The 19,997-nt window shown below is 37.0% G+C and overlaps 1 protein-coding gene and 1 long non-coding RNA gene across 4 annotated transcripts in view; one reads left to right on the top strand and one right to left on the bottom strand.

Moving 5' to 3' along the window:
* Positions 1-19,997, bottom strand: part of LOC309619623 (disintegrin and metalloproteinase domain-containing protein 18-like) — a 103,785-nt gene that overhangs the window by 24,325 nt on the left and 59,463 nt on the right. For all 3 annotated transcript variants that reach the window (XM_082374996.1, XM_082374994.1, XM_082374995.1), the window contains 3 exons: positions 16,779-16,874; positions 13,277-13,475; positions 5,221-5,326 (listed from right to left, as the gene is read on the bottom strand). In XM_082374996.1, the coding sequence (XP_082231122.1) occupies positions 5,221-5,326; positions 13,277-13,475; positions 16,779-16,874 (401 nt within the window). The remainder of the gene's footprint in view (positions 1-5,220; positions 5,327-13,276; positions 13,476-16,778; positions 16,875-19,997) is intronic.
* LOC309619697 lies at positions 195-5,198 on the top strand. The gene is made up of 3 exons (XR_014239169.1): positions 195-2,568; positions 2,870-4,212; positions 4,357-5,198. It is a non-coding gene; the product is annotated as an uncharacterized lncRNA (long non-coding RNA).

The raw sequence follows: 19,997 nt of genomic DNA, 5'->3' as shown, positions 1-19,997 counted from the left end.
TCCTAGTTTATGCCCTGGAAAATCATCGATGTCACTTCTTGCTCTTCGAATCACTCAAATCTATCAATTCTCATCCTCAGTGGAAACAACGATTCTTAGTTATTGATATGTGTCTGTGGAGGATGCCATTATTATCTCTCCAAAAGTCTTCCCTTGAGAAATTTCATCCACTTGTCCTAAAAGACCACGGGGGGGCCTTTTTTTTTTTTTTTTTTTTTTTGCCTTGTGGCTTGCAGGATTTTAGCTCCCTGAGCAGGGGTTGAACCCACACCCTCAGCAGTGAAAGCACAGAGTCCTAACCACTGGACCGCCAGGGAATTCTCCATGGGGCAGCTCTTTAAAATCACAGGGATTAGCTTAATAGCATCAAGAAGTGAAGATTGAAATGAGAGTGGGATTCAATTCCCAAATTTCTTTCCAAGATTTTCTCCCCTCCAGCCTAATTTTTCTAGGTTTTCAGATCGAAATAATTCTTTTGATTGTTGCTCTATTCTCTTTCTATGGAATATATCTTAAACCAAGTTTGCATGGTAGGTCTTTTTCTAGTCTGGCTATTGAAATACAAACTCTTCCTCCAAAGTCCATTCTCTCAAAATTTGCATTTATGGTTGAATTCTTGGAACTGGCACAGCAGATGAATTGAGCTACTGAATTCCAGTCTCATCTAGTGATTTTATTTTGGGAAAATTCATGTACTATTATCATCTCAGATGAAGTCCAGATAAGTCATGCCTGCTAACTTTCACAGTTCCTTCCATCTTTCCTTTTCCTTCTTCCATGGTAGTCTTAGACCAAGGATGGCACACATGCCTCTGGCCATCAGAGAGAGATTAAGTGTGGCTGATTTACCACCATCTCCTGTCTCTGTTGGCATCCATTGTGGTGTAACTCAGTCTGCCTGATCACTGGTGCTCTCAGTTGGTATCTAACAAAGTGTGGCTGATTATACTTTGTCTTTTAGAGATAATCAGGGTCTCTTCATGAGATCTCACTTCATTCATTCATTCATTCATTTTGTGATCCCAGAGCTCCTGTTTTAATCCATTAGTCCTCATGTGTTGGAGCATGTGGAAAATTCTGCATTCTCTACACGTCATACTTAACCCATAGTAAACTCATGTGGAGGCAGGTGGTGGAGGACACTTATTCCCATTGAACTAGACACCTCCTTCAGCCATTTATAATCTTCATAAAGGAACCAAGTTGTTTTTCAACCATGCTGAGTGTGGTGCTTACCTAAGGATTTTATGGTTTTTCTGACTATGTCCTGGAGGTTAAAGAAAGTCCTACTTCTCCCTGGATCGTTTGACTTTATCTGAGTCTTTTTATATTCTCTTCCCACTCTCTTAGTTCTTGAATTTGGCTCTGTTACTATTCTTTAAGCCACTTCAAGGTATAATCACCAGCAAAAAACTGTACCTATGTGTAAAACTTGATGAGTTTGGGGATAAGGACACGCCCATGAAATTACTAGCATCATCAAGGACATAAACATATCCATCACTTCCCAAAGTTTCCTCCTTCCCTTTGTATTATAATTATTATTATTTTGTGTGTGCTAAGAACAATTAACAAAAGATCTACCCTCTTGGAAACTTTTAAATATACAGTGACATATTTTTAAAGCTATGGGAACTAAGCTGTATAGTAGATCTCCAGAACTTATTTATCTGCTACTGTCATTTTCTAGCTTTATTGAGGTATAATTGAAAATAAAACTATGTTATTTAAAGTGTACAAAGTGATGATTTGATACATGTATACATTGTGAAATGAATCACCCCACTGACTGAATTAACACATTCTTCATTTCACATATTTATCCCATTTTTGTGTGTGAATATGTTTAAGTTCTACTCTCTTAGCAAATTTCATTTATACAATAATTATATAATAATTGTATTGTATAATTATATAACAATTATATAGTGTTATCAACTATAGTCACCACGTTATACATTAGATCCTCAGGACTTATTCATTTTATAACTGAAAGTTTGTACCCTTTTACCAACTTCTCCCTAGTTTCCACTGGCAACAGATTTTCTACTCTGTGTTTCTACCAGTTCATTTTTTTTTTGAATACACATATAGTTGATACTATTCAGTATGTGACTTTCTCTGTGTGTCTCATCTCACTTAGCATACTGCCCCACAGATTCATCCATGTTGTCGCAAATGTCAGGATTTCCATCTTTTTTAAAGCTGAATATTCCATTGCATGTATTCCACATTTTTGATCCATCCTTCCCTTGATGGACACTCATTGTTTCCATACTTTGGCTATTGCTGGATCATAAAGTAGTTGTATTTTTAATTTCTGTACTGTTTTCCATAGTGGTTGTACCAACTTACATTTCCACAAACAGTGTACAAGTGTTCCCTTTTCTTCACATCCTCACCAGTATTTGTTATCTCTTGTCTTTTGATGATAGCTGTCTCAACAGGTGTGAGGTGATATCTCATTGTGGTTTTGACTTGCATGGTCCTCATCATTAGTGACGTTAAGTACCTTTTCGTGTACTTGTTGGCCATTTGTATTTTTTTTGGGGGGGAATGTCTATTTGGGTCCTCTGCCCATTTTTTTTTAAAATTAATTAATTAATTTTATTTTTGGCTGTGCTGGGTCTTCGTTTCTGTGCGAGGGCTTTCTCTGGTTGTGGCGAGAAGGGGCCACTCTTCATCACGGTGTGCGGGCCTCTCACTGTCACGGCCTCTCTTGTTGCGGAGCACAGGCTCCAGACACGCAGGCTCAGTAGTTGTGGCTCACGGGCCCAGTTGCTCCGCGGCATGTGGGATCTTCCCAGACCAGGGCTCGAACCCGTGTCCTCTGCATTGGCAGGCAGATTCTCAACCACTGTGCCACCAGGGAAGCCCTGCCCATTTTTAATAAAGATTATCATTATCATTTTTAAAATATTTTTTTCTATTGATATGTAAGAGTTCCTTGTATATTTTGGCTATTAACCCCTTATTAGATATGTGATTTGCAAATATTGTCTCCCATTCCCTTTCATTTTGTGGATGGTTTCCAGTGCTAAGCAGAAGCTTTTTAGTTTGATGTAGTCCTAGTTGTCTAATTTTTCTTTTGTTGCTTTTGCTTTTGGTGCCTATCCAAAAAATCATTGCCAGGACCAATGTCAAGAAGCTTATCTCCTATATTTTATTCTGGGAGTTTTACAGCTTCAGGTCTTACATTCAAGTGTTTTTTATCTTCCACTTTGAGATGATTGTTGTATGTGGTGTAAGATAGAGGTCCAGTTCAACTTTTTTTTTTTCTGTAGCAATACAGTTTTCCTTACACTATTCATTGAAAAGTCTATTCTTTCCCCATTTTATAATCTTGACCCCTTTGTTGAAAATTAATTCACTGTGTATGTATGTGTTTGTTTCTAGGCTATTCTGTTTCATTGATATATCTCAGTTTTATGCCAGTATCATGCTCTTTTGATTATTACAGCTATATTTTATTAAATAGAAATGACAAGAGAAGGCGTTATTGTCTTTTTCTTAATCTTAGGGGTAATACTCCCAGCTGTTACTGTTAAGTATACTATTAACTGTGGGTTTGCAATATAACTTTCATTATGTCAAGGTACAGTCTTTCTACTCTAATATGTTGAGAGTTATTATAACGAAAGGATGTTGAATTTTTTCAAATGCTTTTTCTGTACCTACTGAGATGACCATATGATTTTTATCCTTCATTTTATTAATGTGGTATATCACATTCATTGATGTGTGGATATTGAACCATCCTTGCATCCCTGGAATATCTCCCACTGGATCATGGTGTATGTTCCTTTTAAAGTACTGTTAAACTTACTATTTAAAAAAAAGTTTTTTTTGCATCTATGTTCATCAGGGATATTGGCCTGCTATTTCTCTTCTTGTTATGTCCTTGTCTGTCTTTGGTATTAGGGTAATACTAGCCTTGTAAAATGAGTTTGGAAGTGTTCTTTTCTAATTTTTGGAAGACTTTCACAAGAATTTGTTAATCCTTTTTTTAAATTTTTGGTAGAATTCCCCAGTGGACCTGTTTGTTGGGAGGTTTTCGATTGCCAGTTCAATCACCTTATTTGCTATTGGTCTGTTCAGATTTTCTATATAGTAGATATAGTATACTCCAGTATTTCTCCCTACAGGGAAAAACTGGGTAATGGGCATTTTTGCCTGCTTCTTATGTACTGGGCCTGGGGGTATAGCAACAGAGTGTGTAGGTGTAGGGGTGTTCCTGTGTCCATTAAGAAGTGCTTATTTGATTTCTACAATAAATGGGACTCATTAATGGAAGTGCCATTGATTAACAGTGCCAAGCTGTTTGGAAGCCTGTTTCTTGGGTGTTAACTGCAAAAGCTGTGGTGCAGACATGTGTACAAGCTTCCAGCAGAAGAGACTGGTGATTTGAATTAGGCTACAGGGAGATGCTGGAGGAGGAGGCTGCTGGCATTCCTGGTCCCTGGGCAGGATCAAAGGCAGGCCTTAGAAGCTTTTTAAATTAGAAGGCTGATTCTCAGTCAACAGCTTTTAAAGCATGCACACGGACCCCTTTCCAGGTAAGACTGGGAGATGGGCATTTTTGTCTGCTCATTCTGTGCTGAACCCTGGGGGCATAGCCACTTAGGAACTCCTTTGTTTGCTACACTCCTGTGAGATTTGTGAATGGAAGTCCCTTTGGTTATCAGAGCAAGGTGACCTTGGGGATCTGACCCTCAGGCAGCAGTGCAAAACCTGGGGTGTAGAAATGTGTACAAGTTCTTTATAGGGAGATACTGGTGACTTGGAGTGGGCTACAAAGGGATGGCAGGGAAAGTGTCTATCAGTTTCTCGAGTCTCTGGGGAGGATTGCAGTCAGCTCCTAGATGTGTGCTAAATTAGAAACCTGACCTTCAGGTAGCAGCTTTCTTAGTATGCAGATGGAAGCCTTTCAGGGAAAGACTAGGAGATGGGTGATTTCATCTGTTCCCTCTGCACTGAGCCCACTTTCTACCTTCAGTAAGAAATATCAAATTTCTCTTAGTCTAGTCTCCTTACTAACACACTAGCAGGGAAAAAAATAAGAAAAAAGAGAACTGAATTACATGGAAGGAAAATACACATAACGTTATTTGAAAATATTCTCCAGATATACGATTTACTGTCCATTACTATTTAGTGTCTCTTGACAAGAAATATATAATTTTTATAACTCAATGAAACAATCATTTTCTATATACATACTTCTGTTCACAAGGTAATGGTTGGGAATTTTTAAAACCACAGTTTCCAAGACTATTACGCAGAGAATTAACTTCTTCAAAACAGGCAAATGGAGCACCTTCAGCACCTTAAAATGAAAATATGTCCTAAATTATTATTCTTGATGCCAATAAAACATTTGTCAATAAAATGTTAATGAAACTCATTGCATAAGCAAAAAAAATCATGGTCTTGATCATGCTTTTTTTTTTTTTTTTCCTGTGTGTTCCCTGTCAATGCAAGTAGAAAGAATCAATTGTCTTACCTGACAGAAAATAGAAAATTATTATATCTATTGTAGTAAATTATGTTATGGTTAAAAATAATTTGCTGACCCCTCCCTGTGGGAATGCATCCTTCCTAGTCCAATGTACGTCAGGCTTGACCTTGTAACTTGCTCTGCTTAATGAAATGAGAGATTTGAAATGTCAGTTGGGGCAAAACCTTCAGAACTAGTAGATTGAGTGCCATATTCTCTTTTTTTTCTCTGATGGGGGACAAGCACTGTTTCAAGTAGCGGCTCATCAGTCAGTCTGGGTGTCATAGTGAAGGCGATGAGGAGTAGCAGAGTAAGTGTATTAGATATGGAAATCGCAGAGGTTTGAGGTTCATTTCCATTCCAACAAACACAGGAATTGGTACGTAGATGTGTAATTCTACTGCAAAATATGCCTAAAATGTGGCATTGTAATTGAAGCCTGACAGTAGGGGGCAAGAAGGAGAGTTATGCACGCTGTGCGATACTGAAACTTCTGGAGAAACTATCTTCTCAGTCATTTAAAGGTGGATAATGTCCTTAATGAACTTATTGCCTTAGGCAAGGTGGTCAGGAAACAAAATGTGTCTTGGTTACTCTTGGCTCAATGTGACCAGATGGTACAAATACTCAAGAAAGAGATACGGCAAATTCGGATAAGAATCAGTTATTTCAGAAACGGTAATAAAAAGAAATAGAGAAAGTTCAGAAATGTGTCCACCCTACAGGCACTGGGGTGGAGGACGACAGATGCTGGCTGCTGTAACCTGGCTAAGTCTTTACGTCTATTTGATTGTTCTGTGTCTAATCCATGGTGGGTGCTTCTTTGGTGGGTATTAACCTGGTGGATTAATACAAAGATCTTCACATTTTTTGTTCATGTCCATGTGTCTATTCACTTAACTTCTATCCCAGAACTCTTGGCTCTAATCTTCCAATCTTCCAACATCCAGGCTTCCCACCAACCTGCTTGGCCCTTTGTCACTGTCCATGGGTACCCCTCTAATCCAACCTCTGGCCGTTTCTCCTTCATGGGAAATGGATGACCACATGGTCAAAATCTTTTAAGGCATCCTCCCAAGTGAGGCTGCAGTGCGGCTACTGTCCTCTTTCAACTTATAACCAGTACTGAGCCAACACACCTACATAAACAAGGCTAGGCTTGTTCCTCCTGCGTTTGCTGCTCGTAATGAAAGCCCACGTATCTGCTGGTCAGAGCCGAGGAAGAAGCAAAGGTGGAAGAGGGTAGAGAGACATACTGATCTAGACTTCCTGTTCATGAATTTGTCTCCTGCCCTCTCTTTTTTCCTGAGCTTGAATCCAGATGAATGAATGACTTCTATCTATTGAAGCATCTAACTTAGTGGATTTGACATAACTGAGCTTACGATGCGTAGTTCTCAACAATTGGTCACTTGATGTCCGAAAACCAGGTTGTTTACCTCTACAGGGGCCAGTAGTGTGCCCAGAGTTGTTTTGTCAAATTGGTATAATTTTCCAGTTTAGATGGCACAGCTTTGCTCTAGAACCCCAGGGAACTGCACTGTTAGTCTCCGGAGAGGCCTGGTAGAAGCCCCACAGGGCATTTTTTTTTTCTCATAACCCACACTTCTGGTATTGGATTTCTCTGTTTTATGATTCAAAATGCAGGGCTGTCTGCACTGCAGCTTCGATATGCTGCAGAGGCCTTTCCTGTTTTTACCTCCCTCGATATTAGCAATGTTTCAGGCCAACCAGTAAATGGAATCAAGCAGCACTTCCCCATCTACTGCCTCTAGAACCCACAGAGGCCTACCAGGTACTGTACTTGTTTCTTTGTCATATGAAATGCAAGATACATACAGTTTGTCTTCTACTTTGTAGAGGGCGTCAGGTCATGCCTCTGATCACTGGACTCCTAAAATTTTACTGATGTGATGGGTTCCTAAATATTTCTTGAGTCTATCTCCTGCCCCTCGTAGTACATGCATTTTACTTAGTCCTCCAACATTCTAGCTACACTTTGCTTATTTAGCCGGGTTAGTACAAAAATCAATGATAGGGTGGATCAATGTGACATCTTCTGGGATGTCCAAATCTCTTCAACTACATTATGACTGAAGGCAGGAGAGTAAACACAGCCCTGGAGCAAAACCCTAAATTAATGACATGTGAATTCCATGTGAATGCAAACTGTTTCTAATTCTCTTTTCAGATAGGGATAGGAAAGAATATATTTGCCAAATCAATGGCTATACTCCTACCACATATTGGAGGTCACACTGATCTGCTCTAGCATAGACACACCGGCAGTGTGGGTGCATTACTTAATCTACTACTTGCCTGCATTTGCAACAGATTACTATTATCTTCCAGGGACCATCTGTTTTCTGCAGGGTCAACTTAATGACCCAATTGGGTCATTAAATGTAGATATTATATAGCCAACCACGTCTGCATCTTTTAGATCTTTAAGGGAAGCACTAATTTCTGGAAAGGCTAGCTCCATGGCCTTACCAAACAGACCAAGGAGCTAATGATGGCACTGTACAAACTACCATCATGTCAACCCCAATGATACACTCTAGGACTGAGAAAGGATTACCAAATGGACTTGTGGACCTAGTGGACCCATTATAAACTGAAACTTGGCAAGGACCCTATTTATTCCCTGACCCCTCAAAGTCCCTGCTCTCACAGAGAGACCATGATGAAACTGGGTTTCCAAGTACACACGCCAAATCGGATCTTGTCCACCAATTTCCAAAATGCTTGGTTATTTCCCTTTCCCCAGTGAACAAACCCCTGATTAAATGGTTGTAGGTCCCATTTGGGGGTGCACTAGGAGAACGGTTAACATGTATATTTGCCGAAGTGTTGTGTGGTTTTCCTTCTGGGCTCTTTAGTGCCCATTCAGTCAATGGTTCTGAAAACTGGCTTATGCTCAGAATTTGGACATGGGATTATGATAATCATTAAGGTAATTCTCCTCAGTCCCTGAGTCATTCATTTTTTATTTCCTTTGATGGTACAAATGGAGTGATACCTTGGTCGGCTGCCCATAGAACACACTAGAATAGAAATTATATTCTATTAACTGTCTCCGTGACTGCCGGTAAATCAGGTATCCACATCTGCTACTCTGTCCCTGATGCTTATTATAATAATTTTATCCAGCTGTTCCTGGCAGTCAAGCACTGCTATCTAACCTTGATATTTTTCAAGATCTTATCATACCAATTACCATTAGTGAGCCTACTTCTATATTATCACCTCCTACCATCATTGCCCCTGGCCTAAAGAGAAGGCCATCACTGAAACATGCAATGATTCTGACACCCCTCTCACCAGCACATCCCCTATGGCCTTGGGCTTAATTATTTGGCCTTACATATGTAGCATATACATTAGAGAATATCCTCTTCCCTGAGCCTTTTCTTCCTTTACTCCACTATCTGTTATGGCAATTCTCGCATTTAAAGTTCACTTAGAGTGGGCCATCATGTTATTTTCCATGCTTCTGGGAACAATCTAGCAAAAACTTTTACTACCTTCTAGGATCCTTGCCAGGATGTTAAATCCTCTATCTCGGGAGAGTGCGCCCATAACAATAAACTCTCTCCCACCCAATCTTACGTTCCCTGATCCAGTCTTATGACGAAGCGCTATCAGAATCCAGTTCCATGTGAATCCCTTGGTTTTGGTAGTAACTGCTGACTAGGACCTACAGCTCTGTTGGTGTAGAGCAGCGGTCCCCAACCTTTTTAGCACCAGGGACCGGTTTCGTGGAAGACAATTTTTCCACAGACGGATGGACGTGGATGGGGCCGGAAGGGGGGGTGATGGTTCAGGCGGTAATTCGAGCGACAGGGAGCAATGGGGAGCGGCAGATGAGGCTTTGTTCACTCACCCGCCGCTCACCTACTGCTGTGCGGCCTGGTTCCTAACAGGTGCCGGTCTGTGGCCCAGGGGTTGGGGACCCCTGGTGTAGAGCTCTTTTATTCCCCTATAAGCTCCAGCACATCCTGGCTCTATTTTACTGTGCCTTAACTCTATTTTAAGCTCATGGCCAACACGTAGGGGAAGATACTAATGGGGATACAATTTGTGTAACAGGTTTCTGCGTTATTTTCAGGCAAGGGGAACATACGCCATTTTTAATTGGGAGCAGATGTCGGTATTATCATATGTGATATATAATATATGATATATTATATAATGTATAATATATGATATGTATTATATATACATATAAAATATGTGATATATTGGGGCAGGGCTGGACCATTATATAGATTCAAAAGTTTCAGATTAGTCTGGAGGCTCAAAAGTTTGGGGGACATATTTTTAACTCCTTCCATCCTAACTGCAGGTCCCATTCTTTTCCCAACCAGATCCTTAACCCTGGCAAAACAGACTTGATTGACAATTTAACCTTCTCTGGAGTTCCTTCAGCTTGATAAGTCTTCAACTTTCTCTATCCACTGATTTCAACTATATCGGTTAACAGGGAGGCCCTCCACTCATTTTGAATTCAAATAATACCTTTTTGTTATCTTTTCCCAGATTTCAGTGTTGCTTTGTAATAGTCATCCAATTCCACTGTCCCTGTAGTTACTATTTCCCGGTACATCTCACCTGTACCCACTGATATGTGGTGAACCCTGTCACTAGTATCCTATCCCTGTTCATTCGGTGAGCACATCCTCAGCTTCCACCAGGGATGGGGTGCTCGTTAACTGCCTGGTAGTGAGTGGTTTAGTTTTGAAAATGTATCTTGTAGGCTATTTTCTCAGACTGCTCTCAGTACTGACTGTTAGTGGCTGGAGACTCCAGAAATCAGCGTCTGGATGAGGTATGATGTGCAAACTATTTATTAGTGATCAGAACCTCTGGAAGTGAGAGGGAGGCAGCAGGATGGAGCAGAGAGGAAGTCAAACTAAGACACAGGCCCGACAAAGACTTGACCCACCCACGGGTAGCTGTGGAGCATAAACATAAACCAGGCCTTTCTACCCCACCTCAGTTAATCATTGGATATGTGTGCTGCCCTGGGAAGGGTGCGTGCTTGGGTGAGGTGTCTCTGTAGTTGGTACAAATTCTGAAGGAGTGAGCTGACAGCTGGAGGCTATCTGATGACAGTTGGCAGTATATTTCTTGTTCTCTACATTTCATTTTTCTTTCAACAGTCTATTTTCTTTCCTTTAACTGCACTTTGCATAAAATTAGAGGTTTTATGTTTCTTTTGTGTTTATGTATTTAATGTCTTTGTCTCTTGACCATAAGCTCTGTGAGTACAATAACAATGCAACTGTGTCCAACTTGTTGGATATTATCAGCGCCGTGCACATACACACTATATATATTTAATGGACAAAGATGATTAATATGATTGAACTTCTACAGTTGCTTTAAATGTTTAAATTTACTTAAAGAAATAATGCGAAATTTAAACAACTCTTCGTTAATTCATATGTCTCATATAGTAGACTACTATAAGAACTGCTTTTTGCCCTATAGTTTTTGGTAACATAACAACAAGAAAAAAATGCCTGCTCCAGATAGGAGCCAAATAAATGAACAAAAGAGGAATAAATGAATGAATAAATAAATAAACTACATCAAAAGATCTGATTTTTGACCCATTTGGGTAAGTTTTGTGGAGGTATTAGAGCATACAAGAGGAAATGCACATAAGTGGTTACATCTTACCTAAGCACCCTTGTTTTCATTACAACTCAAGAAGATGTCAAATGTCAAGTAACTCAATTCTGGGTTAAAGTTTTATTTAATTAATAAAGGAGTCTGTCCTAGATTCTACTTATTGGATCTTACAGAGCGTATTATTTAATTATTATTTATTTATTTATTTATTTATTTAATTTTGGCCTCACCAAGCAGCTTGCAGAGTCTCAGTTCCCCGACCAGGGGTTGAACCTAGGCCACAGCAGTGACAGGGCCGAATCCTAAGCACTAGACCACCAAGGAACTCCCGTAATTTTATTTTAAGTGATGTATTAAACCTTGATCAAAAGTTACTGTGGCAAAGACAAATAATATTTTCAAATACAAATGAGCATTGAAAAAGAAAAAAACAAGAAACAACCAAATAAAAAGTAACACCCCAAAAACACAGCATACAGAAAATAGCACTGACCTGTCATTTATGAGAGATCATAGCTCTGCAGCTCTGGTTGAAATTTGGTTAAGTCACCTAATCTGAAACTTGTACTAAAGACAAGTTTCAAATAATTAGAAAGACAATACGAATCACATACCATGTATTTGGTCCAAACTATAAACCTTGTATTACAGCTGGACAAATAACTGAAATTTGGTGTTATACTACCTTTACTCAATTAGCAAATGATTATAGTTGAATGTCAGTAATTTTGATCTATTCAAATTTAATTTAATTCTTCTAAAAATACAAAATCATGTTGGAGTATTATGAATAATGACTGTCTGAAAAGCAAGCATATATGCATGAGTCATGCATATATGCATGAGCTTTTGAGTTAGTCTCCAAAACTGTTTAAAAAGCAAAATATAAAAATGAATTTTGATTAGTTGCCTAAGACTACTGTTATCCTAGCACTTCTTCAGTGAGGAAATATGATTATATGTGAATGAAATTCACTCTGAACTTTTAAAGTTTCAGGCCATTAAAATTAGATTACGAATGTGTAAAATAAAAGGAAATTAAGTAAACTTTCAGAATCTACTGACTTGCCATTCCAATCTCTATATACATAAAAAAATACATGTAAACATGGATTTTTGCCCAGGTAGCTAAAACCAAAACTAAAACCAAAACTCAAATCATGAGAAAAGGAATGTACAATACTATCCTGGAAAATCTGAAACACTCCTACAAAAACTAACCTTCTTTCATTCCAGTTTAATCTTTATTGACCTTGTGATTCAGGTTCTTCCACTTCTAGAGTTGTGTGATATGTATTATTTCCTACAGAGGGATCCAAATTTAAGGCAAAAGAAATATGTAAGGCAGGCCCCTCCAAGCCTCCGCCCAGGTGCCGTGGGACCTGGCACCTCCCATCAGTGAGCCAACGCCAGACCCAGGACCCCACAGGCCTTGCAGTTCACCCAGAGGGTACCCTTTGAGCATACAGCTCTGGAGAACAGAGGGGAGTCCGCTGCTGGGCCCCAGAGAAAGTGTGTGACAAAATGTAACCAACCCACCTAATAGATAGAAATAAAAACAGAGAATCAGGCAAAATGAGGCAAAGAAGGAATATGTTCACCCAGAAGAAGAACAAAACAAAGTGGAGATAAGCAGTCTACTTGACAAAGAGTTCAAGGTAATGATCATATTAATACTAATATTAATTTTAATAACACTTAACTTTGTGTTGGGAAGCTGTCAAGTCACAGTGGAAGATAATGTTTCTAAAACTCAAATTTTTAGTTGAAAGTCTGAGTTTTATCCTTAGCAACAAATTCTGCCAGTTGTTTTCCTTGAAGTCACAGGCTCACCTCACTCATTTTTGATAAAATGTCTGCCAAACACCCAACTCTTATAAACATAGTTTGTCTCAATTATGATTTTAAGTAAAAATGGTGTTCCATGACAAAAGTGGCTAGTTCAGCTCACAAATCAACCAATTGCACAGGTGCTTTCCCACGTCCTCCTGTATGCAACAGAAGTGCTTTATGTATCCTTCCCACGTATCATGCAGAATATTAAGAAGATGTACTCAGAACTGAGGTTTAATAAAATTACTAATTTCTACTGCTTCATCAAAGACAAGAGAAAGAGAAATATATAAGAAAGAGCGATACCTTTTCCAAATATCTTGGCACACTGGTTATCGGTAGTTTGGCATCGTCCATTGTAACAATATGCAGTTCCCAACCTGCACAACTGGCCATTCATTGCATACGTGTCAGGAATGCAATTATTGGAAGTCCCATTGCAATACTCGGTAAAATCACACTCTGGATCAACACTTTTTCTACAGGGAGTGCCTGCTACTGATATCTAGGAGGAAAATGAAAATCATGTTCCATAAATGACTATTCTCAATTACTTACTGAAGAGAAAATGAGATGTGTCTGATTATTGATACCTGAGGGAATAACAGAGACCGAAGGCTGAGTAGGAAAAGGCAGGTGCAGTATTCATGATGAAGCCTGAAGAAAAGTAACTGTCTCAAAGGACAAAAGGACCCCTCCAACAGAGCTTTGTGTTCTACATTGAGAGGCCATCAGACTAACCAGCATTCGGAGGGAGACTACACAGATTAGTTTAAACATACTTCTTCCTCAAAATTGGAGAAACATTGCCTCTACCATTTTCTTCTTGGAGAGACCCAGGAGACAAACTAGCTGGTTTCATACACACTACTATATTTAAAATAGATAACCAACAAGGACCTACTGTATAGCACAGGGAACTCTGCTCAATATTCTATACTAACCTAAATGGGAAAAGAATTTGAAAAATAATACATATATGTATATATATATATAACTGAATCACTTTGCTGTACACCTGAGACTAACACAGCATTGTAAATCAACTATAGTCTAATATAAAATAAAAATTAGAAAAAAACTACCTGGTTTCAATCTCTTGCTTGGACTTTTACTAGCTTATTTGTGTGGGTGAGACACATAATCCCTCATTTGTAAACTTAGGATGATAATCATTCCCTCATAAGGCTCTTCTTAGTATTAAACTGAATTAATGGTAAAAGTGCTTAGAGCAACACATGGTAAACAATGTATGGAATAGCTATCATCATCAGTGTCGTTGTCATCTTTGTTATATTTATTATTATCTGAGAGCCCAAAGTCCTCCTTGCATAGCTCAGATAAAGAGTACATTTATGGTCATATTTTTATGCCCTGCTGACTAAATCAGTCATCCATTGCCTTCCATAGTGAAGTTCACCACGTCCAAATGCTGACCCAATATGTATGTTGAAGTCACACACACACACACACACACACACACACACACTCACACTCTACAATCCAGTTTGATTGACTTAATACTTTACAGACTGAGACAAAGATGAGGAATAAACGAATGAAATGGCATCTTATAAAGGATGACATAAAAAAGAAACTCTTTCAACCTAGAATTCCATTTTTAAGAAATATATGTTTCAAAAATGAATGTGAAATAAAGACTTTCCTAGGCAAATAATAACTGAGAGAACTGATTCAGCAGACAGAAATTACAAGGAATAGTAAAGAGAGGTCTTCAGACACAAAGAGTATGGTACTAAACAGAAATTTACAGAAGAAAATAAAGAGACCCAGAAAATGGAACAAATGATGTTAATTATAAAATTCTGTTTTCCTCATCTTACTTGCTCTAAAAAAATAAGACTATATAAGGCAAAAAGAGTAACAATGTATTTTGTGTTTATAGAATGTGGGAGTGTTCTTTTATATAAGATCCATTCTCTATACATGAGGTGGTGTATTACATGAAACCAGACTCTGATCAAAGATTTTTAAACTATGGGACAACCAGTAAAATGATTTTTAAAGTTTAAATAATAAACCAGTAGCAAAGATAAAATGGAATCATATGTTGTATAGTTTTAGAATTTATATTTAGTTTGCAGACCAATGGTAAGGCTCATGAATGGCTGTTGGGAATTCAAAATAGTATAGCCATTTTGGAATAAAGGTTTTCAGTTTCCTATAAAATTCCATATACACTTACTGTATGACCCAGCAATTTCACATATAGGTATCTATCTAAGTGAAAAAAAAACCCTCATATTCATACAAAATCTGCTTATAATATTTTTATAGGAGCTGTTGGGGAATGTATTAACAAATTGGGGAATGTATTAACAAACTGTGGTACTGCCTTAAAATACCTGCAATACTATTCAGCAACAAAGAAGGAATGAATTACTGATAAACATAAATGAAGCTCAAATGCATTATGCTAAGATGCCTAATTACAGTGTTTACACATATTATATCATTCAATAAAATGCCATTTGCTTTTGCAAAATTAGAGATGCAGAAAACAGATCTGAAGTTACCAGGGTCTGTGGGTGGAGGTGTGAACTGACCAGAAAGGGGCATGGGGGGTGGTGAGATTTGGAGGCATCGGTGATGAAATTGCCTATCCTTTGATTGTGGTGCTCGTTATAAGACTGAATATGTTTGTCATAATACTCAGAAGTATTCACTAAAAGAATTTTGCTATAATAAAATATACCCTAATTGAAAAAATGGGCAAAAAGAATATATGGGATTTTTATGTATATGTAATTTACCAGAACTGGAATTAAAATATTTTGCATTATGGAACTTGTTTTCTTATCCAAACAAATGTCTTGAAGATAATATCATATTATTGCACACAATTTAGCCTGCATTTATTAACTCTTGTACAATATACAATAATTTATGTAATCATTCCAATACCAGTAAATATTAAGTTGGCCTTTATGATTTGCTATTGCAAATAATCCTGAAATTAATATTTTTTTCCTGAGCTTTCCACACACATTCATGTTTCTAGGGTATATACATAAGAGAGGAACTCATGATGATGAATTAACTTGATAATTTATACTCTATTCAAAGATATGCAAAAATTGCTCCGGAAAGGGATTATAGCAATTCAAAATTCCACAAACACTATTCAGAAAAGACCTCTATCCCCATTTCTTAGACAATATCTGGCATTGTTGTTTTTAAGATTGCCATTTGGATGATACTGCGTTATCATTTTTATTTATGTTTATCTTAATTACTGCAGACGATCAGTGAACACATTGAGCAATTCTACTTTTCATTGTTGTAAATTGCCTGGGCACTCCCTTTGCCTGTGTGCGTGTGTGTGCACGCGTGTGTGTGTGTGTGTGTGTGTGTGGTGTGTGATTCGACTTTTACTTATTAATGTGTGAGGGTTCTTTGCATATTCTCTATGCTACACATTTTGTTTGCTCCACATTTTGTCGGCTATGCATGTTATACTTTTCTAGTTAGTCATTTACCATTTATTTGACTTTACAATTGCATTGAGAGTTGATTTTTTTTTTTTTGTATAGCAATGTATATGTTTATTCTACTCTTTATCTGATAAATTAGAAGATGGTAAACTGTGGTTTCAACATAATAGAATAATCAGTACTAATCAGAGATGCCTTCTCTATCTCACCGTAGTTGTCCTTATATACCTGTGGTTGTTTATGCACTCTTTAATTTGTTCCCCTGAATTATTTCTAGAGTCTTTCTATCAATTCAATTAATATAGCCTTCTATTACCACAGTTCAATTTCCAACATAAATGTTGGAAACTTACCTCACATTTTGATGTACAGCATGATCCAGAACCACATTTTACTGAGCCTTTCAGTTTACATGTATTATAATCACAGCAGTTCTTAAACTGACATTCCTAAAATTTCATAAGAAGAAATGTTATTTTAGTTCAACCACTTAACAGTTCTTGTTTCTCAGCGTCTACTTAATACTCCCTTGTGTTCAACTTTTCAATTATACAATATACTTATATTCAGTGAAGCTTTACTATTTTACTATTTCTAGAATACCCAAAGGCACATACAACTATAAGAACTAAATAAATAACATCTAAAATAGCAGTTGATCATTTGCATTTACTACTGAAAATATTTGGTAAGTAATTCATAAATTGCCAACATGGAAATATACCATCTGAATTCCTAAGAGAAAACTATCCCCAATTGTCTTTTCAGTAATTTGTTTACTAAAGTTTCTCTTTGTGAATAAATAAAGCTAAAGTAGAGTTAGGCAATATATATAATAAAAATGCATTTAATATAGTAATCATGTCATGTTTTACTACAATGGAAATTAAAAAAGCATATGTCAACATATGTATTTTTACAAGGTAAATGGCAGTTAGCTGTTACTCAAATTAGGTGATAATTTAAATAAAGTTAACAAACCAAATATTTTTTCATGTAAATACATTGTATTTATACAATTCTTTAATATTTTTATATTCTTAAAACTTTAAAAAATCAAATATTTTCCATTTTCTCAAAAATCTGGTTTCAAAGATCTTGTCCTTAATAGAAGGTAAGATTCTTCTTCATTTAAAATTTTCCAAATGTTTCCAATTTTTCACATGTTTATGTGAATAGATATGTATTTATAAACATTCCCATCATAGAAATAACATAGAATATATGGAGTAAAAGTTGAAGTTGTGGTTATACTCGACAGATTCTCCAGGGGTAATCACTGTGTATATTTCAGTGTTTAATGTTCCAAAGTCCAATATCACTATATGAGTGGATGTGTGTGTATATATTCTTTCATGAAAAGTAAACGAGGATGCATGCCCAAACCATGTTTATCAAGACTTATTATGAGCAATCAGTTTAATTTATAACAAGGTAACTGGGAAATGGTGTCTCATTTTTTATTATTATTTCTCTGATTACTAGTGCGTTTGAACGTGAATTTGCATTTTGTACAATTTTATTTATGAATTAAGTAATCACCTCACAATTTTCACCATTTTGCATAGGGATTTTTGTTTGTTTTCCTCTTTTCCCTTTAAATATTAGGAGCAGCTTTTTTATAATCTCCAATCACCTTTTTTCTCTTCTATATGTTGATAATATTTCTTTGCAGTTTATTGTTGGTCTTGTTAGTGGTGTCTGTCATTTTCTGTAATTTGTAACATACTTCTTCCTTTATGACTATTGGGCTTTATGTCTCATCACCAAGACCTCCATTATGCCAAGACTATAAAATATTATCAACACTTTTATTTTATTGCTTTTTAAAACTTGTAGATTTTTTTTCTGAAATGTATTCCTCTATATTTTGTGGAATATTTACTCCAGTATTTATTGCTAGTCACCTTATTTGTGAATACAGGAACAAATAAATGTACACACCTGCATGTGTGTGGGTCAGTGCAAAAACAGAGCTTCCACTTGTGTAAAATGGGGGATATTTACGAAGATATAGGTGTCAATGCCATTCTGCCAAAAACTACCTGGAACACATCTGAGTTGAACAAGTTGGATTTATTACTAGTTTCCGGAAAGGAAAACACACACCATGGGGAACTGTATATACCTCAGTGAAAGGATCTAATTATAGGATCTGGGCTCCTTTTAGGTGATTTGGGGAGGGTTTAAGGAATCTAGACTTTGCTAGACTAGATGCTGTCAGAAACCAGGGGTTCATCTATAGTTGGGTATTTTAATAATTCTTATCTAGATGAAGAAAGACTGTACTGATGCTAGGGTTGAAATTGGTAAAGGAGCAGGAATTACTCCTATTAGCTAGGAAAGGATGGTGTTTGGTCATTATTGTGGCTTGGACAATTTGCAGGTTTTACCCTCCTCAGACATAAAGTGGAGGCCCTTACTTAAAGAGTGACCTTGCATTTTTTTCCTTCATCCATTATGGTTACAGATGTTGACCTTGTATACAGTTGTTTATTTTCAAAAGAAGAACATTGCAGCCTGTCTGTGAATGCCGGGCCAGCGCTTAGCAACACGGAGGCCCAGCTGATAATAGGTCAGATCCTACATGTCAGGACTTGTTTCTCCCTTACTCATACGGAATGCTTTGGATTTATAGATAAACCCTTATGACATTAACTATTTCCACCCTGGAAATAAAATGTCATATATCTATATAACTTTTACATATTTAGAGAGTTAAATCAATTGATAGATATAAATGTTGATATATAAATAGAGATGTATAGATGGCCCAGTACCACAGTGAATGAAATTAAACAGGCTTGCAGTATGTTCTGATATTTTGTAACACAAAATTACCCCCAAGTCAACTCTTTTTCTAAAAAGTTCCTTTGTAGTTATCTACAAGAATCTAAAAGAAAACAAACAAATGTTCATAACAAACCAGAAACATACTCACAGATACAGAGAACAAACTAGTGGTCACCAGCTGGGAAAAGGAAGGAGAGAAGGGGCAAGATAGGGGGATCAAGAGATACAAACTACTATGTATAAAATAAATAAGCAACAAGGATATATTGCAGAGCATAAAGAAATATAGCCATTATTTTTAAATAACTTTAAATGGAGTACAATCTATAAAAATACTGAAAAATTGAAAAGTCCTTTTGTATTCTTCCTTAGTTCTCTTTCAGAAAAACTTTTGAATAAACCTTCCAAGTAACATTATTCCTAATGGGGTATTCTAAATATACCAAAGAGTCAATCCTCACCCACTCACACACATCATATGTTATTATAAAGATAATTACATTATCCTTGCATTCATTCAATCAATAAGTATTTGTTGAGTATGTGCCGGTGATGCAGCAATAATCAAGCCATGGACTATGTATTCCCTTTATGTTATTTTGTTGTTGTTGTTCTTTTGCCAATACCACCTGGTGTGTGTGTGTGTGTGTGTGTATTTAATTTGCTATGGATGATCATTGTTCCAAATTATTAAAATAGATTCATGCACTTGGTTAACTTTTATTTCTAGATGAAATTTAGGATCTGCTTTTGCAGAAGAGTAGTTCAATTTGGGTTAA

The sequence above is a fragment of the Balaenoptera borealis genome (genome assembly GCF_965194805.1).
Source record: "Balaenoptera borealis genome assembly, chromosome: 21".
Taxonomy (NCBI): Eukaryota; Metazoa; Chordata; class Mammalia; order Artiodactyla; family Balaenopteridae; genus Balaenoptera; species Balaenoptera borealis.
Note: the sequence above shows the minus strand (reverse complement) of the source record. Positions and strands in the feature narration are given on the sequence as shown.